This window comes from Cydia pomonella, chromosome 18 (assembly GCF_033807575.1).
Source record: "Cydia pomonella isolate Wapato2018A chromosome 18, ilCydPomo1, whole genome shotgun sequence".
Taxonomy (NCBI): Eukaryota; Metazoa; Arthropoda; class Insecta; order Lepidoptera; family Tortricidae; genus Cydia; species Cydia pomonella.
In genome coordinates, this window is record NC_084720.1 from 12,251,194 (window position 1) to 12,272,636 (window position 21,443).

General features: G+C 35.5%; 2 protein-coding genes across 2 annotated transcripts in view; one reads left to right on the forward strand and one right to left on the reverse strand.

Annotated features, from left to right (window-relative positions):
- Positions 1–20,037, forward strand: LOC133527494 (centromere protein L-like). Its single transcript, XM_061864529.1, has 5 exons — positions 1–637; positions 714–922; positions 1,694–1,900; positions 3,938–4,095; positions 16,045–20,037. Exons 1-5 carry the CDS (start codon positions 559–561, stop codon positions 16,283–16,285), a joined length of 894 nt encoding a protein of 297 aa, XP_061720513.1. The 5' UTR covers positions 1–558; the 3' UTR covers positions 16,286–20,037.
- Positions 18,956–21,443, reverse strand: part of LOC133527496 (ras-related protein Rab-2A) — a 14,792-nt gene continuing 12,304 nt past the window's right edge. The window contains exon 6 of the mRNA XM_061864531.1: positions 18,956–21,269. The gene's annotated coding sequence lies outside the window, so the exon portion shown is untranslated. The remainder of the gene's footprint in view (positions 21,270–21,443) is intronic.

Sequence of the window (21,443 nt, forward strand, 5' to 3'; positions counted from 1 at the left end):
TGAGAATTTCCGTAGGGGCAAAAAATAAAAACATCTGATAGCGGACAGAGTAGAGTCGTAGCAAGGCCCCCTCATTGTCTGTTCTCAGTCATAGATATAATATTCCTAAAGATTGATGATGGAGTCTAAGCCAGCTGAGTAACCAAAATCGTTGTAACCATATCGATAAAGTGCTTGCCTTGTTCTCAAGCCGTAGCTATTGAGCTGGCTTAGACTCCATCTTTAGGAATATTCTATGAGTCGTAGATTGTATGAGTTCCCTTATATTCCTAGTGAGTATTGTATTCTTTTCTCTTCTTTTTCCGCAAAGACTAAAAAAAGTTTTGATGAAAACCAAGATATCATTACTCGTTTTAGAACGTTACGTCAACCAACTACCAACAAAGCGAAAGTAACGTCAAAAGTCAAAATTGAAGTAACGTATTAACTATAAAACGTATCCGTCAAGTTCATTCAAAACCATAGTAAATAGTAAAGTAAAATTGTATTTACGTGATAGGTTTCAGAATTAACACGTACATGTTTGAATGTATCTCGTTTAGTTATAGATCATATTAAATGTCTATGTTACATTCAAATGTTGAGCCCTCATGGCAATGGGCAACCAACGCTGAATTTATTAATGACCCCTTAGCAGGTAATTTTGATATAATTGTATTCAACATTTACACTGAACATAAAAGATTTCAATAAGTGTTTTCTTTATTTCACAGTGATATATCACGAGGGTCAATGGACCTTGAGTAAAGTTTCTCCTTTAAACAACTTACAATACAACAGAGTGAAGCTAAAGCAATATGCGTCAAAAATTCGACTAGCATTGGTCAGTAGCGTGTCTGCGAGGTCTTCTGTCAATTTTGCGGTGCAATTTGACCAACAGTCTCTATTGAAGTATTGTGAAGATGATGCTGACGCTTTAAAGGTAAGTTTTAGAATAATTGTGAACATGATCAGTGTTTTACAACAAATCTAACAAGTTTATTGTTACTCGACTTAGTGCTCTGTAGATCGTGTCATTTAAATTCGTGCCTTGACTCGTAATGTCATGTTATTAAAGGTTAGACTTGATATATCTGCCACACTGTGGATGCCACAAACCCATCAATATAATTTACTCACTCATTAAATTACAAGTCTTATTGTACAAATCGCCATTCAAAGAGTGAACTTGATTAAATCTAGAGCAGTCCATCACCCTGAAAGTCTCTTAACTCTTACAGATAACTTAAAGGGCAACCTTTGGTGTTCAGACTCATTCATATGGCCCGGTTTTGAACCCGCGACCTCCGGATAGCAAGTCGCACACTCTTACCGCTAGGCCACCCATGCTTCGCAGACTCTATTTAATGTGTTTGAATAAAAATAAATAAGTTAATATTGAATAATAATGCTCAAACGTTGACTGGAAGAGATCCCTTATAAACATTCTGGTTTATTGTATTTAATGGTCTGGTTTATAGTCTTATACCCAAAATAGTGTTTACATACATAATTTTACATAAATTAAATCATAAATTTTAGTGAATCTTGCATTTTTTTTAGATTTATTTGTGATAGACCTACTAATATTATGATTGAATGTGTTCAGAATGCACCAGTTCTAAAATGTAATAATTTTATATAAACTGACCAAATCCCACAGTAAGCATAATTAGGCTTGTGTGTGGTTTGTCACAAATAAATATGATTTCAGATAAATGTAGCAACAACAACAAATGGTGGTAAAACTAAGATGGCATACACAGGGATCTTGATGTCCTGGGGAGTCAGTAATGCTCCTGAAGGCACTGTTCACTTGCCCTATATGTTAGAGCGGGGAGAACGAAAAGTGGCAGATGTTGTTAAAATCTGGTTACAAAAAATATTTGACTGCAATATAAAACCATTGAGCTTTACACAGGTAAGTAATTTTTATTTGTTATAACCATGTAAGTATGTAACTACTATCTATGCAGTGCTATTTATGCTTATTAATTTGGTCTACTCAATATATATATATTTTTTTTTATACTACGTCGGTGGCAAACAAGCATACGGCCTGCCTGATGGTAAGCAGTCTCCGTAGCCTATGTACACCTGCAACTCCAGAGGAGTTACATGCGCGTTGCCGACCCTAACCCCACCCCCCTCGTTGAGCTCTGGCAACCTTACTCACCGGCAGGAACACAACACTATGAGTGGGGTCAAGTGTTATTTGGCTGCGGTTTTCTGTAAGGTGGAGGTACTTCCCCAGTTGAACTCTGCTCTAGATCTGGAATGACATCCACTGGCTGTGCCCTACCACACAAGGCGAGATGACATTCACATTGCCCATACCTCTCTTAAAACTCTCTCTCTCTTATAGACTTTTTCTGTATAAAAGGGAGTCATTAATTATTTAACCCTTCATTAATATTAACCCATTCATGGCCAAGACCCATCGAGAGTACACAATACGCCGGGCCACCATATAAACCGTTTTTAGCTAAAACATATGACTCAGCTTATGGATCTCTGGCCTGGCGCGCATGGTAAATAAATCGCCGCTTATGAATCTGGTCAGTTTAACAACATATTACCTTTTTTTCTGTGCCTATCAAAAAAATATATTGCAGTTTGTAGGAATGAACATTTTTATTTTATACATATTTAACTTGCTGTGCTTGTTGTTGTTGTTTTATGGGTCCAAATCTCGGAAGTTCAATTTGACCCATTTCCCTTCCCTTATTTTATAAAACTTATAAATAATTATTGTTTGTGTACATACTATTATGATAATACAGTATTAGTTAGTGGTGACTGTTTCAACTGCCTTGTTAATATTGAAACGAAAAAAAATGAATGAATATTAACATCATTGTTAGTAGATAATTGCCTATGATACAATACAACGATCACCAAAAATACAGTGTACAATAAAAGTACAGTGGGAGAAAAGAAAATCCTCCTTGCCTCACCCCTCACACAAAACAAAATATTATTAAACTACGGGTTGGTAAATGTTGCGTGCTATCATCCAAACAGGGCGGCTACCGGGAAAATCGTAATTCGTCAATTGCGGGCATTTTTCTCTGTCACTCTAATTACGTCTTAGTGAGAGTAAAAGAGAAAGATCCCCGCAATTTGCGAATTTCGGTTTTCACGGTAGGCCCCCAGTAATCGGTTGTAAAATGGTACAATATCAAACAGCTTCAATATGACATAAGCTTTATAACCAGCCAATAAAGTTTATTTTAGCCTGAGCACCAGGCCACGGTGACCCTGAGCCATCACAATAGCTTCTAAAATATACAAATTTTTGGTGTCTTTAAAGTATGGATTTATCTGTTTTTGCTTGCAATGCGTATGTATCTACAATTTTAGTATATTTACTTTATTGCACTGATAGTAAACCAAAATTGAATATTCTAGGCTCTATTTTCATTAAAAAACACGCGTTTATAATTTTTATCGTAATATACCTTATAGAAATGGTCGTTAACTTAGTGGATACGTACCTTATTACGTCAAATTACGTTTCGTTTATGTTTAAATCAGAATTTATTTATGACTCACATGTGAGTCACTGGCCGTGCGGAACTGTTTTAGCATGACCCATAATCTGAGTCGCTGGCCCTGAATGGGTTAACATTGTGAGAATTAAAAACTTTCTGTCAATTAGCTACATTTCATATAGACATGGAAAAATTTGCCACAATAAGGGCCAGTTGCACCAACCATATTTAGCGGCCTGATCAACGTCAGACAGCAGTGAGGTATGAAACTTCCCATACAATAAAATTTAGCGAACGCTTTAACGATGACAGACGGTTTGGTGCAACCGACCCTAAGGGGTAAAGGGGTTAAATCGATGGGTTATGTTAACCATATCTATAAGATACAAGGTAGATTGAATAGAATATTCATACTTATCTTTAATTCAGCAAATCTTATGTGAAAGTTTTTTTTCTTGTTTCAGTCTCAACTCCTGATGTTTGGCTTCAGTTTTCTGGAGTGTGCATCAGCAAGGGGATCTGACCCTTTTGTCATGTCCTACACAACTCCTGGGGCAGTTGACATCAAGAACAAACTTGACCTTCGGTTCGAAGTCGGCGACGTACACTACATGTGGAATGCGTACGTTTTTGTGTTTTAGCCACATACATGGTTTTGTTTTGTTTTAATACAAAGTATTCCATAATTTTGCTACTCTATTGTAACCATTATAATGCAATGTCACTGTTAGACCAGCGGTTGAACAATAATGGGTTTCGATAATATTAAAGTTTTTTCTTTTTTGATATGTCATTGGGAGTATGTTAAATAATACTTTGGTAAAAAGTTAGAAATTTTAAGGTTGAGCTTTCGGTTATATTTAAATATTTTAATTTTTGCTAATAACTAAGTAAATATAGAATTAAAGTTACAGAAAACTTTAGCATATCGAATAACACTTCAATTTATGTACAATTTTCAGTTTTTAGAAATCTGGAACAGCTGCTTTCTGGTAAACGTAAAAACACGAGTTATTTTGTAAATATAGAATTAGAGTTGCTGATATTGCAAAATTACGATATTATCGATCAACTTAGTATTCTAGTAAAAAGTTAGACATGTAGACAATGTGCTTGTCTAGATATTGATTTCAGGTTAAGCAGTATAGCTAATATTGAATTAAAGTTTGTAGAGTTAATAATAATCGATCATCAACAATGATCTCAGTTACTAAACAAAAATTTAGAAATATAAAATCACGGCGACACTCATTACTGATATGTATGCATTCCTTGCTTATATAAATACGTTACGTTTCAAACGCGCGGCAAGTTTGCGCGCGCCGCGCGCTGTGGCAGGAGGCAGCGAACAACGGTAGTGGGGAGCGGGGTGCCCTTGACTGCGTCTACGGTCCATCAAAAAAATTCCCAAAGCGTGTTTTAAATTAATAGCAATAGAAAATTGTTATTTTGTTGTTACTATAATAGGTATTGCCCGCGGTTTCGTTCACGTAGAATTCGTTATCGCGTTACATGAATATTATTTATTTATTTAAACTTTATTGCACAAACAAAAAAAAAACACAAATGGCGGACTTAATGCCAAATGGCATTATCTACCAGTCAACCATTGGGTCAAATAGAGACAAAAAAAACACATTCTCATACAGATGACCACCCTTCCTTGTACCATTTTAAAAGCCAGTTGCAGCTTTTCTTTCCCGATTTTTTTCAGATGTTTGGACTTGGTATTTTCCTCGCGATAGTTATTTGTTTTAAGGGGAATGTTGTTGTTAACCGCTAATGCTAATATTGATAACCGATAGTTATATATTACGTTATAAGGTATATGCAACCTCATGTTATTTATTTCTGATAAGAAATAAATGTAAAACAAAATTCACAGTGATACATTTCAAGTAGGTTGCCTTGTAAGATTGCGTACGGATAGTTTTTTTGTTTGTTATTTCATCGTATGATATATCAAATGAAAGCTTATTTGAAAGTTGCCGTATTAAAAAAGTTGGTCCAGTTAATGGTCGCCTAGATTAACCGATTTTTATATAAAATGTAGGCAACCATGGACTGGACCAACTTGTTAAAAAGGCAACCTAGTACAGTTAGTAATATAGTACCTGGGCGACCGAGCTTTGCTCGGTTATAACTATTTATTGTAATATGGTGGTGATAATCTACATAAACTTAAAAAGTAAAATGTGAACTGACAATTATTATTATTTACAATCGATTTTAACCTTACAGTACTTGTCACAGAGTAACGCCATCTATTGTCGATTTCTCTTATTACATAGGTCATTTTTTTTTACTAAATTAAACTTGTGTAAAACAATAAAAATTAAAAAATTATATATAAACTTGAACATATAAAAAAAAACAAAAGTTAGTCACCGGGCGAGATTCGAACCCGTAACACTCGTTTAGCAGTCCGCGTCTTAACCCGCTGGATCAGACGGACAGTGGCCGGCAACACGAAATTAGTGACTATATTCTGCGTCGAAAGAAAAACGCATGAAAACTCGAAAACACGCGTTTTCCCAAACATAAGACTAATCTAGATAGATTGTATACCCCCAAAAACCCCTATATACCAAATTTCAGCGAAATCGTTAGAGCCGTTTCCGAGATCACAGAAATATATATATATCTTATACCTTTAAACGAGCAATTCTTGTATATATATATTTATATTTCCGGGATCTCGGAAACGGCTCTAACGATTTTGCTGAAATTTGGTATATGGGGGTTTTTGGGGGTAAACAATCGATCTAGATTAGTCTTATGTTTGGGAAAACGCGTGTTTTCGAGTTTTCATGCGTTTTTCTTTCGACGCAGAATATGGTCGCTAATTTCGTGTTGCCGGCCACTGTCAGTCTTGTCCAGCGGGTTAAGACGCGGACTGCTAAACGAGTGTTACGGGTTCTAATCTCGCCCGGTGACTAACTTTTGTTTTTTTTTTATATGTTCAATTTTATATATAAATTTTTAATTTTTATTGTTTTAGACAAGTTTAATTTAGTAAAAAAATGTAGTTAAGATTATCACCTATACACCACCATATTACAATAAATAGTTATAACCGAGCAAAGCTCGGTCGCCCAGGTACTATATATATATACAAGAATTGCTCGTTTAAAGGTATAAGATAAAATAACTTTTCTTTTGATATATCATGTGACGTTTTCGTTTACACACTAAAAGCACAGTGTAAAAAGTAACAGTGGGCCGACTAGACCAATAGTGGGACCGGATTTTTGCCCTATAAGTTTCGATAATTCTAAAGAGTGAAAAGTGATGTTTATCTGGTATGGGACATATTTTTAAGCATATTTGTAATATATGAAGAAAATTTAGAACGAGCGTTAGATATAAATAAGGTATTTATGTATTTTTATTGATGAATTTTGAATATTGAATTAAAGTACAAAATTTAAGCATCGTCTTTTATAATATGTATGAGGCTTTATGCTATCAATTTTTTAGAAAAAAAATCAACGTGCTACTTTGTCAAACTCAAATTAGCTTATTATTTTGTCAATATTGAATTAAAGTTTGAAAAATCCACAATATCATATCTAAATTCTTAAGTTAATAGGCAAGGCAAAAAATTAGAAGAATAGGATATGTGCTTTACAATTAATAAGCGTTTTTTGTCCTGTAAGATCTAATATTGAATTAAAGTCCGTAGAGATAAGTCTATTACTATAAAATAATATATGCAGCCATTTTATGGAAAGGTAGAAATATCTGTGTGTAGCTTGCATTGTAATAGTAAAATCAACTTAAAAAGGCGCGAAATTCATAACCACGCCGCGCTGGTCCGTCAACATGTCGGCTCGGCGCGCGGGAGCCTATCGTAGCCGACCTAGTGAGCGATAGATACCTCGCCCCGCCCGCGCCCCCCGCTCAGCTTCGCAAGCGCTGTTTGTCTTTTTTTTCAAATCATTCATTTGTTTGTTTATCGTGCACATAAATTAGATGCGGACATTACATGAATTTAATTATAGAATAAAAGTTATTATGACTTCAAAATGAGTGACAAATGTTTGATATGTGTACTGTACTGACTTAGTAACAGAGAAAAAACGAGGAATTGAGCAGTTAATAACTGCGAGCAAATAATCTTTCTTGGTGATGGGAAAGTTAAATATTTCTACGGGAAGGAGGAACTACGTTTCCATAAAAAGTGTAGATTATACATTGAGTCGAAGGCTATACCGGCGTACAAAAGACTAATGGAGGTGGCATCAGAGGGCTTACCGCGAACCACGTTCGACGTGTTGCCTCCCTGTCATACTTACGTACGAATTTACAAGTGCGACAGAGAGGTAACACGTCGAACGTGGTTCGCGATAGGCCCTCAAATGTACAGCCAAGTGACGATGATGAAAATTACATTTTCAAAACTTTTGTCTTTTGGTACCATTGTGTTAGCCGCCTGTACTTACTTTCAACATATATTAGTAGTTTATGTTACTGCTACATAATAAAAGGCATTAAAATACACGAGTGTGGGCTTAGGAAACGAACGAAGTGAGTTTCTTAAAAAGATCACACGAGTGTTTTAATGCCTAATTATCTTATACCTTTAAACGAGCAATTCTTGTATATATATATTTCCGGGATCTCGGAAACGGCTCTAACGATTTTGCTGAAATTTGGTATATGGGGGTTTTTGGGGGTAAACAATCGATCTAGATTAGTCTTATGTTTGGGAAAACGCGTGTTTTCGAGTTTTCATGCGTTTTTCTTTCGATGCAGAATATGGTCGCTAATTTCGTGTTGCCGGCCACTGTCCGTCTGGTCCAGCGGGTTAAGAAGCGGACTGCTAAACGAGTGTTACGGGTTCGAATCTCGCCTGGTGACTAACTTTTTTTTTTATATGTTCAATTTTATATATATTTTTTTTAATTTTTATTGTTTTAGACAAGTTTAATTTAGTAAAAGAATGTAGTTAAGATTATCACCTATACACCACCATATTACAATAAATAGTTAATTATAACCGAGCAAAGCTCGGTCGCCCAGGTACTGTATAGTTATTGCAGGTAGTTCGCAATCACATTTTTAGCACAGGCATTATAAGAGAGGTATGGGCATTGTAAATGTCATCTGGCTCTGTGTGGTAGGGCACAGCACAGCGGATGTCATTCCAGATCTAGAGCAGAACCCAACTGGGGAAGTACCTCCACCTTACAGAAAATCGCAGCCAAATAACACTAGACCCTACTCATAGTGTTGTGTTCCTGCCGGTGAGTAAGGTTGCCAGAGCTCAACGAGGGGTGGGAGGGTGTTAGGGTCGGCAACGCGCATGTAACTCCTCTGGAGTTGCAGGCGTACATAGGCTACGGATACTGCTTACCATCAGGCAGGCCGTATGCTTGTTTGCCACCGACGTAGTATAAAAAAAAATAAAAAAAACACACAATTAAAATATTTCATACGACATGTGCTAATTATTTGTCTCAGTGTAAACAAAAATATATCATAATTATGATATCAATTTTCAAATTCAAAATGGCGGACATGTTTTATAACTTATTTTAAGAAATTATGAGTAGTTTAAGACATTAAAAAGCAAGAAATTGTTTCTTGCTTCTGTTTGTATATGTATCATGTAGTATTTGATGTTTTCATTATTTTTGAAAGTCCTCAGGGTGCCGATTACGAAAATGACATCCATTATGGAACCCAAGATGGCGGACATTAATTTTTCTTAAAAATCGGTATGGGTGTCATCTCCGAGGTTCTTCGAGGTTTCGATTACGAAAATGACGTCCATTTTGCAATCCAAGATGGCGAACATTATTTTTTCTTAAAAATCGATATGGGTGTCATCTCCGAGGTTCCTCGGGGATCCGATTACGAAAATGACGTTCATTTTGAAATCCAAGATGGCGGAAATTATTTTTTCTTAAGTCGATATGGGTGTCATATCCGAGGTTCCTCGGGATTCCGATTACGAAAATGACGTCTATTTTGAAATCCAAGATGGCGGACATTAATTTTTCTTAAAAATCGATATGGGTGTCATCTCCGAGGTTCCTCGGGGTTCCGATTACGAAAATGACGTTCATTTTGAAATCCAAGATGGCGGACATTAATTTTTCTTAAAAATCGATATGGGTGTCATCTCCGAGGTTCCTCGGGGATCCGATTACGAAAATGAGGTTCATTTTGAAATCCAAGATGGCGGAACATATTTTTTCTTAAAAGTCGATATGGGTGTCATATCCGAGGTTCCTCAGGATTCCGATTACGAAAATGACGTCTATTTTGAAATCCAAGATGGCGGACATTAATTTTTCTTAAAAATCGATATGGGTGTCATCTCCGAGGTTCCTCGGGGTTCCAATTACAAAAATGACGTCAATTTTGGCGGTTCTTGTTGGTGCAGATTTCAAAAATAGAGACCATTTTAGAATTAAAGGTGGTTGATATCACGGCTACACACATCGACACCCATTTCAAAAAGTAGCGTCCGCCATATTTATTTTCAAAATAGATGCCATTTTTGAAATCCACACCCCTAAAAACCCAGAAAACAACACCCATGACGACTTTTTCAAAAAAGTGACGTCATCCATCTTTATTTCCAAAATGGACGTCATTTGTAAAATTAGTACACATACATCATACAACATGAAAACTAAAAACATTTCCATCCTCTTTTGGGCAGTTGTGTAAGTCTGTGATAACCCTAGGTAGGTACGGAGACCTTGAGCGGTGTCGGCATTTACGCAAACATCAAAGGCGTCGGCCCACTGTTACTTTTTACACTGTGCTTTTAGTGTGTAAACGAAAACGTCACATGATATATCAAAAGAAAAGTTATTTTATCTCATACCTTTAAACGAGCAATTCTTGTATATATATATATAATTATATTTCTGTGATCTCGGAAACGGCTCTAACGATTTCGCTGAAATTTGGTATATAAGGGTTTTTGGGGGTATACAATCTATCTAGATTAGTCTTATGTTTGGGAAAACGCATGTTTTCGAGTTTTCATGCGTTTTTCTTTCGACGCAGAATATGGTCACTAATTTCGTGTTGCCGGCCACTGTCCGTCTGGTCCAGCGGGTTAAGACGCGGACTGCTAAACGAGTGTTACGGGTTCGAATCTCGCTCGGTGACTAACTTTTGTTTTTTTTATATGTTCAAGTTATTATATAATTTTTTAATTTTTATTGTTTTACACAAGTTTAATTTAGTAAAAAAAAATGACCTATGTAATAAGAGAAATCGACAATAGATGGCGTTACTCTGTGACAAGTGCTGTAATGTTAAAATCGATTGTAAATAATAATAATTGTCAGTTCACATTTTACTTTTTAAGTTTATGTACATTATCACCACCATATTACAATAAATAGTTATAACCGAGCAAAGCTCAGTCGCCCAGGTACTATATTACTAACTGTACTAGGTTGCCTTTTTAACAAGTTGGTCCAGTCCATGGTTGCCTACATTTTATATAAAAATCGGTTAATCTAGGCGACCATTAACTGGACCAACTTTTTTAATACGGCAACTTTCAAATAAGCTTTCATTTGATATATCATACGATGAAATAACAAACAAAAATACTATCCGTACGCAATCTTACAAGGCAACCTACTTGAAATGTATCACTGTGAATTTTGTCTTATATTTATTTCTTATCAGAAATAAATAACATGAGGGTGCATATACCTTATAACGTATCTCTATATAACTATCGGTTATCAATATTAGCATTAGCGGTTAACAACAACATTCCCCTTAAAACAAATAACTATCGCGAGGAAAATACCAAGTCCAAACATCTGAAAAAAATCGGGAAAGAAAAGCTGCAACTGGCTTTTAAAATGGTACAAGGAAGGGTGGTCATCTGTATGAGAATGTGTTTTTTTTGTCTCTATTTGACCCAATGGTTGACTGGTAGAGAATGCCTTTTGGCATTAAGTCCGCCATTTGTGTTTTTTTTTTGTTTGTTCAATAAAGTTTAAATAAATAAATAATATTCATGTAACGCGATAACGAATTCTACGTGAACGAAACCGCGGGCAATACCTATTATAGTAACAACAAAATAACAATTTTCTATTGCTATTAATTTAAAACACGCTTTAGGAATTTTTTTGATGGACCGTAGACGCAGTCAAGGGCACCCCGCTCCCCACTACCGTTGTTCGCTGCCTCCTGCCATAGCGCGCGGCGCGCGCAAACTTGCCGCGCGTTTGAAACGTAACGTATTTATATAAGCAAGGAATGCATACATATCAGTAATGAGTGTCGCCGTGATTTTATATTTCTAAATTTTTGTTTAGTAACTGAGATCATTGTTGATGATCGATTATTATTAACTCTACAAACTTTAATTCAATATTAGCTATACTGCTTAACCTGAAATCAATATCTAGACAAGCACATTGTCTACATGTCTAACTTTTTACTAGAATACTAAGTTGATCGATAATATCGTAATTTTGCAATATCAGCAACTCTAATTCTATATTTACAAAATAACTCGTGTTTTTACGTTTACTAGAAAGCAGCTGTTCCAGATTTCTAAAAACTGAAAATTGTACATAAATTGAAGTGTTATTCGATATGCTAAAGTTTTCTGTAACTTTAATTCTATATTTACTTAGTTATTAGCAAAAATTAAAATATTTAAATATAACCGAAAGCTCAACCTTAAAATTTCTAACTTTTTACCAAAGTATTATTTAACATACTCCCAATGACATATCAAAAAAGAAAAAACTTTAATATTATCGAAACCCATTTTTGTTCAACCGCTGGTCTACGACGCCTTTGATGTTTGCGTAAATGCCGACACCGCTCAAGGTCTCCGTACCTACCTAGGGTTATCACAGACTTACACAACTGCCCAAAAGAGGATGGAAATGTTTTTAGTTTTCATGTTGTATGATGTATGTGTACTAATTTTACAAATGACGTCCATTTTGGAAATAAAGATGGCGGACGTCACTTTTTTGAAAAAGTCGTCATGGGTGTTGTTTTCTGGGTTTTTAGGGGAGTGGATTTCAAAAATGGCATCTATTTTGAAAATAAATATGGCGGACGCTACTTTTTGAAATGGGTGTCGATGTGTGTAGCCGTGATATCAACCACCTTTAATTCTAAAATGGTCTCTATTTTTGAAATCTGCACCAACAAGAACCGCCAAAATTGACGTCATTTTTGTAATTGGAACCCCGAGGAACCTTGGAGATGACACCCATATCGATTTTTAAGAAAAATTAATGTCCGCCATCTTGGATTTCAAAATAGACGTCATTTTCGTAATCGGAACCCCGAGGAACCTCAGGATGACACCCATATCGATTTTTAAGAAAAATTAATGTCCGCCATCTTGGATTTCAAAATAGACGTCATTTTCGTAATCGGAATCCCGAGGAACCTCGGATATGACACCCATATCGACTTAAGAAAAAATAATTTCCGCCATCTTGGATTTCAAAATGAACGTCATTTTCGTAATCGGATCCCCGAGGAACCTCGGAGATGACACCCATATCGATTTTTAAGAAAAATTAATGTCCGCCATCTTGGATTTCAAAATGAACGTCATTTTCGTAATCGGATCCCCGAGGAACCTCTGAGATGACACCCATATCGATTTTTAAGAAAAATTAATGTCCGCCATCTTGGATTTCAAAATAGACGTCATTTTCGTAATCGGAATCCCGAGGAACCTCGGATATGACACCCATATCGACTTAAGAAAAAATAATTTCCGCCATCTTGGATTTCAAAATGAACGTCATTTTCGTAATCGGATCCCCGAGGAACCTCGGAGATGACACCCATATCGATTTTTAAGAAAAAATAATGTTCGCCATCTTGGATTGCAAAATGGACGTCATTTTCGTAATCGGAACCTCGAAGAACCTCGGAGATGACACCCATACCGATTTTTAAGAAAAATGAATGTCCGCCATCTTGGGTTCCATAATGGATGTCATTTTCGTAATCGGCACCCAGAGGACTTTCAAAAATAATGAAAACATCAAATACTACATGGTACATATACAAACAGAAGCAAGAAACAATTTCTTGCTTTTTAAAGTCTTAAACTACTCATAATTTCTTAAAATAAGTTATAAAACATGTCCGCCATTTTGAATTTGAAAATTGATATCATATTATTAATTTATTTTTATACTACGTCGGTGGCAAACAAGCATACGGCCTGCCTGATGGTAAGCAGTATCCGTAGCCTATGTACGCCTGCAACTCCAGAGGAGTTACATGCGCGTTGCCGACCCTAACACCCTCCCACCCCTCGTTGAGCTCTGGCAACCTTACTCACCGGCAGGAACACAACACTATGACTAGGGTCTAGTGTTATTTGGCTGCGATTTTCTGTAAGGTGGAGGTACTTCCCCAGTTGGGTTCTGCTCTAGATCTGGAATGGCATCCGCTGTGCTGTGCCCTACCACACAGAGCCAGATGACATTTACAATGCCCATACCTCTCTTATAATGCCTGTGCTAAAAATGTGATTGCGAACTACCTGCAATAACTATACAGTACCTGGGCGACCGAGCTTTGCTCGGTTATAACTAACTATTTATTGTAATATGGTGGTGTATAGGTGATAATCTTAACTACATTCTTTTACTAAATTAAACTTGTCTAAAACAATAAAAATTAAAAAAATTATATATAAAATTGAACATATAAAAAAAAACAAAAGTTAGTCACCAGGTGAGATTCGAACCCGTAACACTCGTTTAGCAGTCCGCGTCTTAACCCGCTGGACCAGACGGACAGTTGCCGGCAACACGAAATTAGCGACCATATTCTGCGTCGAAAGAAAAACGCATGAAAACTCGAAAACACGCGTTTTCCCAAACATAGACTAATCTAGATCGATTGTTTACCCCCAAAAACCCCCATATACCAAATTTCAGCAAAATCGTTAGAGCCGTTTCCGAGATCCCGAAAAAATATATATACAAGAATTGCTCGTTTAAAGATATAAGATAATTAGGCATTAAAACACTCGTGTGATCTTTTTAAGAAACTCACTTCGTTCGTTTCCTAAGCCCACACTCGTGTATTTTAATGCCTTTTATTATGTAGCAGTAACATAAACTACTAATATATGTTGAAAGTAAGTACAGGCGGCTAACACAATGGTAACAAAAGACAAAAGTTTTAAAAATTTAATTTTCATCATCGTCACTTGGCTGTACATTTGAGGGCCTATCGCGAACCACGTTCGACGTGTTACCTCTCTGTTGCACTTGTCAATTCGTACGTAAGTATGACAGGGAGGCAACACGTCGAATGTGGTTCGCGGTAAGTCCTCTGATGCCACCTCCATTAGTCTTTTGTACGCCGTTATAGCCTTCGACTCAATGTATAATCTACACTTTTTATGGAAACGTAGTTCCTCCTTCCCGTAGAAATATTTAACTTTCCCATCACCAAGAAAGATTATTTGCTCGCAGTTATTAGCTGCTCAATTCCTCGTTTTTTCTCTGTTACTAAGTCAGTACAGTACACATATCAAACATTTTTCACTCATTTTGAAGTCATAATAACTTTTATTCTATAATTAAATTCATGTAATGTCCGCATCTAATTTATGTGCACGATAAACAAACAAATGAATGATTTGAAAGAAAAGACAAACAGCGCTTGCGAAGCTGAGCGGTGGGCGCGGGCGGGGCGAGGTATCTATCGCTCACTAGGTCGGCTACGATAGGCTCCCGCGCGCCGAGCCGACATGTTCACGGACCAGCGCGGCGTGGTTATGAATTTCGCGCCTTTTTAAGTTGATTTTACTATTACAATGCAAGCTACACACAGATATTTCTTACTTTCCATAAAATGGCTGTAGATATTATTTTATAGTAATAGACTTATCTCTACGGACTTTAATTCAATATTAGATCTTACAGGACAAAAAACGCATATTAATTGTAAAGCACATATCCTATTCTTCTAATTTTTTGCCTTGCCTATTAACTTAAGAATTTAGATATGATATTGTGGATTTTTCAAACTTTAATTCAATATTGACAAAATAATAAGCTAATTTGAGTTTGACAAAGTAGCACGTTGATTTTTTTTCTAAAAATTTGATAGCATAAAGCCTCATACATATTATAAAAGACGATGCTTAAATTTTGTACTTTAATTCAATATTCAAAATTCATCAATAAAAATACATAAATACCTTATTTATATCTAACGCTCGTTCTAAATTTTCTTCATATATTACAAATATGCTTAAAAATATGTCCCATACCAGATAAACATCACTTTTCACTCTTTAGAATTATCGAAACTTATAGGGCAAAAATCCGGTCCCACTATTGGTCTATGTGTGCGGCAATTTATGATGAAATTGATGAACAGACAGAAATCTTCATGTCTTTAATTAATATTTGTTGTGATACATTTAGTGTTAGCTAAAACAACTAATTAAACTGGGGTGATATTTCTGAAGTTTTCAAAACCAAAATACTTACATTGTTTTTTTTTAACTGCAAACTTATTTGTCTAGGTAATTAATCTAGAGGATAAATTGTTAACCTTTATTTTTCAGATTAAAAGACGAGGTGAACAACATGTCAGAACTCATAAGCCAAGTATACCAGATTTTGCAAAAACAAATAATGCATATAATACAGTATGACATATCTTTCTTGGATATCTTCAAAATCACACTGCTTAAAGCAGAGGTCAAAAGCAATGGTATTGTTAAAATGAAATCACCGGAGGTGGTGAACTCCGTTTTTACCGTATTGAATGAGATCATTTGCAATGAGACTCCATTAGACAGTTGAGTTCTTGTATTACGTGTTGATTTTGGTGTGTAAATATAAGTTACATTGGCCTAGGCTCTCAACCAAAAATGTTAGTTAAAAAACATAAGTATTGTATTTTTAACAGCTGTGCTATGTCAGTATATTTAGTTGACATGTACATACATAGTTTCCTTCTGTGAATGTTTTCACTTTGACTGTACAATGAATAAACATTTTGAGTGTGGTGTCAAACAGAAATGGTTTATGGGATCTTCTTATTCTTCCTCAGCATGTGTGTCCACTCTTGGGCACACGGCCATATGCCTGTCCAAATCTCCAAGCAGCCCGATTAGCTGCTTATCTCCTGCAGTCTGCATGCAATTTTTTTTTTGATGTCACCTCCCCATCTAGTTGAGATCTGTGATGACTGTGATCCGGTCTCTTTGAACGAGGCCTCCACGCTAGGACTCACTTGCTCCAGCTTCTATCACCTCGCGACATACGTGCCCGGCTCAGGTCCATTTCAGAGTAGCAATCACTCCACCAACTGTCTACTACTTTGGTCTCTCGCCGGATCTCCTCGTTTCAGTTCAAATTCTCCTTTGACCCTCTTCATTCCGCACATCGTTAGCGTCCACGTTTCGCAAGCGTAGGTCATGGCGAACTGTACACATTGGTTAAACATTTTGTTTGGTCTTCAGTGATTGAGGTATTATAGCTTTGAGCACATTCTTTAGTTTACTAAAAGGCAGCCCAGGCCATCTGTATCCTCCGGCTGATCTCCGCCATCATCGAGTCTGCTCTAAGCCTCATTTGCTGTCCGAGACAGTTGTATTGTCATTTGTTCTAAAGGTTGGGTGTCCAATGATATGGTATGTATATTTGTATCAATGTGTATTCAAAACGTGCATTTCATTAATTTCAGTGATTGTACACTTTTGTTTGTGTTTGTCATTCATTCACCGTTACTTCTGTTTTACTCATTTCCTCAAAGGTTAACTGGAAGAGATCCCATACAGGGATAAGTTCACCTTTGTTGTATTTAATTTACTCTGTAACTGTGATTTTCGTGTTTTTATTTCTATGTACAATAAAGTATATACATACATACATATGGAGCTTTGGGATAAGTCTACTGTTGCCATAACTTTTGTTTTATTCATATTCATTATTAGTGGCGTGGCTTACAGTTCCTCTAAAATGTGTTGGTGTTGTAGTTCATGTGAATTTTCGGAGATGACGACGATGCCATCGGCATAGCATAGCGGAGATGATTGAGGGATCCGGCGTCGACATTTATACCTCTATTTGCCTCTCTATCATCCCAATTGATGAATTTAGGGGTTTAAAATCTTTCAAGACATTTTTGAACATCATATAGGGTGAATTGGGTTAGCTTCAAAAGCGGAGTAATGTTGAAAATTGCTAATATCTACTGAACTAGAAGCACTTCCTATTATAACAACAGTAAGCGAGGTGCCGTGATAAGGATTGCGGTAGCGTAAGTGTTGCTAATGTATGAAATGCTTCTGACATTGTAATAATTAGCCATTTTCAAAATTAACCCGCTTTGTAAGTTAGCCAATGCACCTTACAAATGTTCAACCTAATCTGTAAAATAAAATAGTAGTGACCTGGGTCACTGTCAGTGCATATAGTCAGTTGCAAGTGTAGCTACCAAAAGTAATATTCCGAATAAATTTTCTAAATGTAGATAAATGCCTAAATTTAACGTTCAAATGTATATCTTCTACAGTCTAAATTGTTCTACAGGTAGAACTACCGCTTTTTGTTAAGCTGTTACAGAATGGTAGATACTTTTGAAGCACTGTTTGATCCGCTACTTTTGATGCTGACTGTACTAAGTACTAACTAAATTGGCTGTCTGTGGAACAATGTTAAGTATGTTGATGATTGATAGCAAGACATGTTAATTTGAGCACTAAATAAAATGGACTAGGCATCAAAATGGTCCAAAAAGCAACAGAAATAGGTCATTAGATTTAATTTACTTACTTGGACTCTATTGACTTGGTAATAAGGGTGATGACATTTTGCCTAAAATACAAATATCTCAGTTCTGCACTGGAATTCCGCTTGGTGCCCATGGAACGAAATGAAGTACATAGCAATACCTATCTAATGATCTAACTCATTTCTGTTGGTTTTGTGGACCAAGCTCCATACAAAGCTGCCCAATGGTCCTTTGAAAATCTTGAAATACTATGTAATTCCAAAGAGAATTGATATAGAGGTGGATTGTCAAAGAAAATTTTGCAGCCACATACCTTCGGCCTTTGATCTATTAGATGGCGCCACTTTTGATATTAAACAAATTTAACACATTTCAGTGATAGAATAAGGATCAAAGTCAAATGAAAGATGAAGTGTTTCTGTATAGAAATAAATAATTTTAATTTTTTTTTTTTTTAAGTTTTAATCATTTGCGGACTTAGGCATTCTCTACCAGTCAACCATTGGGCCAAACAGAAACTAATCATGTGTCGAAAGATTGCAGTAAATTTATTGTGGCTACAAAGTTTTCTTTGACAGTCCACCTCTATTTCAAATTCTCTTTGATAATTCTTAATTTGTTACACATTTTCAGTGATTGTAGCTGTTATTTAGTAGGAATGGCCTTTGAAGAACCGTTTTTCTTGAAAACGAATCATGTAAATGTGTAGATTTATATTTAATAAAATATAAACGAACGTTGTTTTTTAACATTTACTCTCATGAATTACACCTTACAAATGTGTTTTTGCATATTGTAACCTTACAAAATATTACATCATTACAATGTGCTAAACTTAAAATAACCTATTATGTAATCATGTCTTTCTTACCTTGCAAGCAATCCTCCCATTTGATTACATTTTTACCACTCAATGATTCTTAAGAAGATGTTAAAATTTATCTTATTTTTATATCAAAATTTTGATTAATGAAAACTGTGTATCAAATTTGGCAATAATTCAAAGCAAGGCATGGTAAAGATTATGTAAATTTAGTCACATCAGATTCTAAATCAATATGAGGTTATTCCCACTAGGTACCACCAAGTTGTTACCAGTGGTATCTACTGGGAAAAAGTGGGATTTTTTTTCTAAGTAGTTACTAGCAAAATGTTAAGAGTTCAATAATAATAAACACGTAGAAATAGTACAATATAGAGTGCTTTAATATATAATTTTAAGTCAATTAGTGTTTCAGTAAACTGCCTTAAGTGATCAAAAATATTAAAACCGCAAAAAATAAATATTTAAGAAATTAAAGTGGGGATGAAATTTATCTTATTAATTGTAAATTGAATTAATTGTGACGTTATCTATGAAACCTGGCTCTTTGGTCGAGGGCGCTTACGCCGCACTGCGTAGCTCAGCGTTGTATGTATATAATCGACAATAAGGTCCCTTTCAATAAATAACGTCACAAATATACGAACGAACAAACAAAGTAATCAAAGACAGACTATTTTTATCACTATGAAGGCAGTTTACTGAAACAATAAACGACATAAAATTAAACTAATTAAGTCATATTAAATTTAACTTTTAATTAATTATTGATCAAAGCACTATATTCATAGTTTTTATTAGTATTGAACGCTAACAACATTTTGGTGGTATCTACCGGGGAAAAAACCCACGTTTTACCAGTGGTACCTAACTACTGGGGAAAAACAACTTGGTGGTAACTAGTGGGAATAACCCATCAATATACACATTATACATAGCTTAACAAAAGATTATTTCTATTGTACAAAATGCTTAATTACACATTGAAACACATGAATACATATTTCATTTAACTCCCCATTGAATAAATAGACATGCCCAAAATTAAATTTGAAATATACAGAATTAACTATGATTTTTACATACATATAATTTTTTTTTGTTATGTAAATAAAATACTATGTTTATCACAACAAATCAGATGAAATTCGAATAAAATCGTAAGGAAGGTCAGTTTAAGGATACGTTTTTGGTAAATAAATGCGATGTATGTAATGTGATCCTTCAAAAATAAAATACACAAAATACATAGCTTCATTCCCTTATGAGGAGTCTAACATTGCACATATAAAATCACAACTAATAACATTCGTATATTGTGGTCCTTTCGTAGCTTGCCAAATTGGGGGACAGGGGTATGCAATACTGACTGTGAGAAATTAGGAATAAAAACAAAAGTTGAACATTTTCAGAAGAACGCATACTTTTTTCTAAGAATGCCCTTATACATATAGTCTTCGAGCACATTTATTGACTCGTACTGCAAGTCTTACGATTACTAAGTATTAAGGCCAGTCCTCGCTTTCTGGTCAATATAGTGGAGAAACGATTATTTATCTAGTAAAAATGACTTACGGCCACTATGAGACCAGACAGGAGACACGAGCTAATTTGAGACTTTAATTACACAGTACTAATTATTTCTATAAATCGAGTCAACCTTTTGTATCGCCAAGTAGTTATAACTATTTTCGTAACCCGTAAAGCTAATGAAGAAGTTATAGTCGAATAGTCTTGAAAAGGAATAGTCGAATAGAGGAGAAAAATCTTCCACAAGTTTGGCAATTTCATAGGATATACGTCGTTTTATTTTTGTATCTCTTATAATTCTATATATTTGCTTAAATCGTGAGAGAAAATTATTTCATATTCCTAAGTAAAGGAAGCTCTCATACTTGGGCGATATATAGAAAAAATATCGACGTCCTTCCGATGAAAAGGCTAAACTTTTATGAAAGCTGACTACGCCTTTTACAATACGATAATTAGTTAAAGTTAGCACCCCCGAGATTTCAACGTAAACCATCCGAATGTTAAGTCAATTTTATTCCTTTTACACTGTTTAATATGTACTATTAAGTATTAGAAGTGCCCGAGCGGCAGGCTACAATTTTAAAGTGAGTGTCCGGATGCAAGCGAATTTGCAGCATTCAAAAAAATCTAATACATGATCTGTCCTGCAGTACATATCGTACCAATGTTCGTTGCACACAGCTGCGCCATTCCTGCGAACAAAAAACTGAAATCAATTTAACATATTGTCTGATTAACGTTTCCAAATTGTCAGGTAATAGGTTTCCAAGGTGTCAGACTTGTAATAGATGTTTGAATATGGATTTTTTTGCACATGAAACTATGGAGTGTGGAATAGGAGTGGCATCTCTTATGGTAGAACTGTT

Bases quoted from the DNA above. Each gene is read 5' to 3' on its own strand.
- LOC133527494 (XM_061864529.1), top strand. From the start codon at position 559: ATGTCTATGTTACATTCAAATGTTGAGCCCTCATGGCAATGGGCAACC. The intron at 638-713 runs GTAATTTTGATA...TTTATTTCACAG, and splicing joins TATTAATGACCCCTTAGCAG to TGATATATCACGAGGGTCAA. The intron at 1,901-3,937 runs GTAAGTAATTTT...TTCTTGTTTCAG, and splicing joins AACCATTGAGCTTTACACAG to TCTCAACTCCTGATGTTTGG.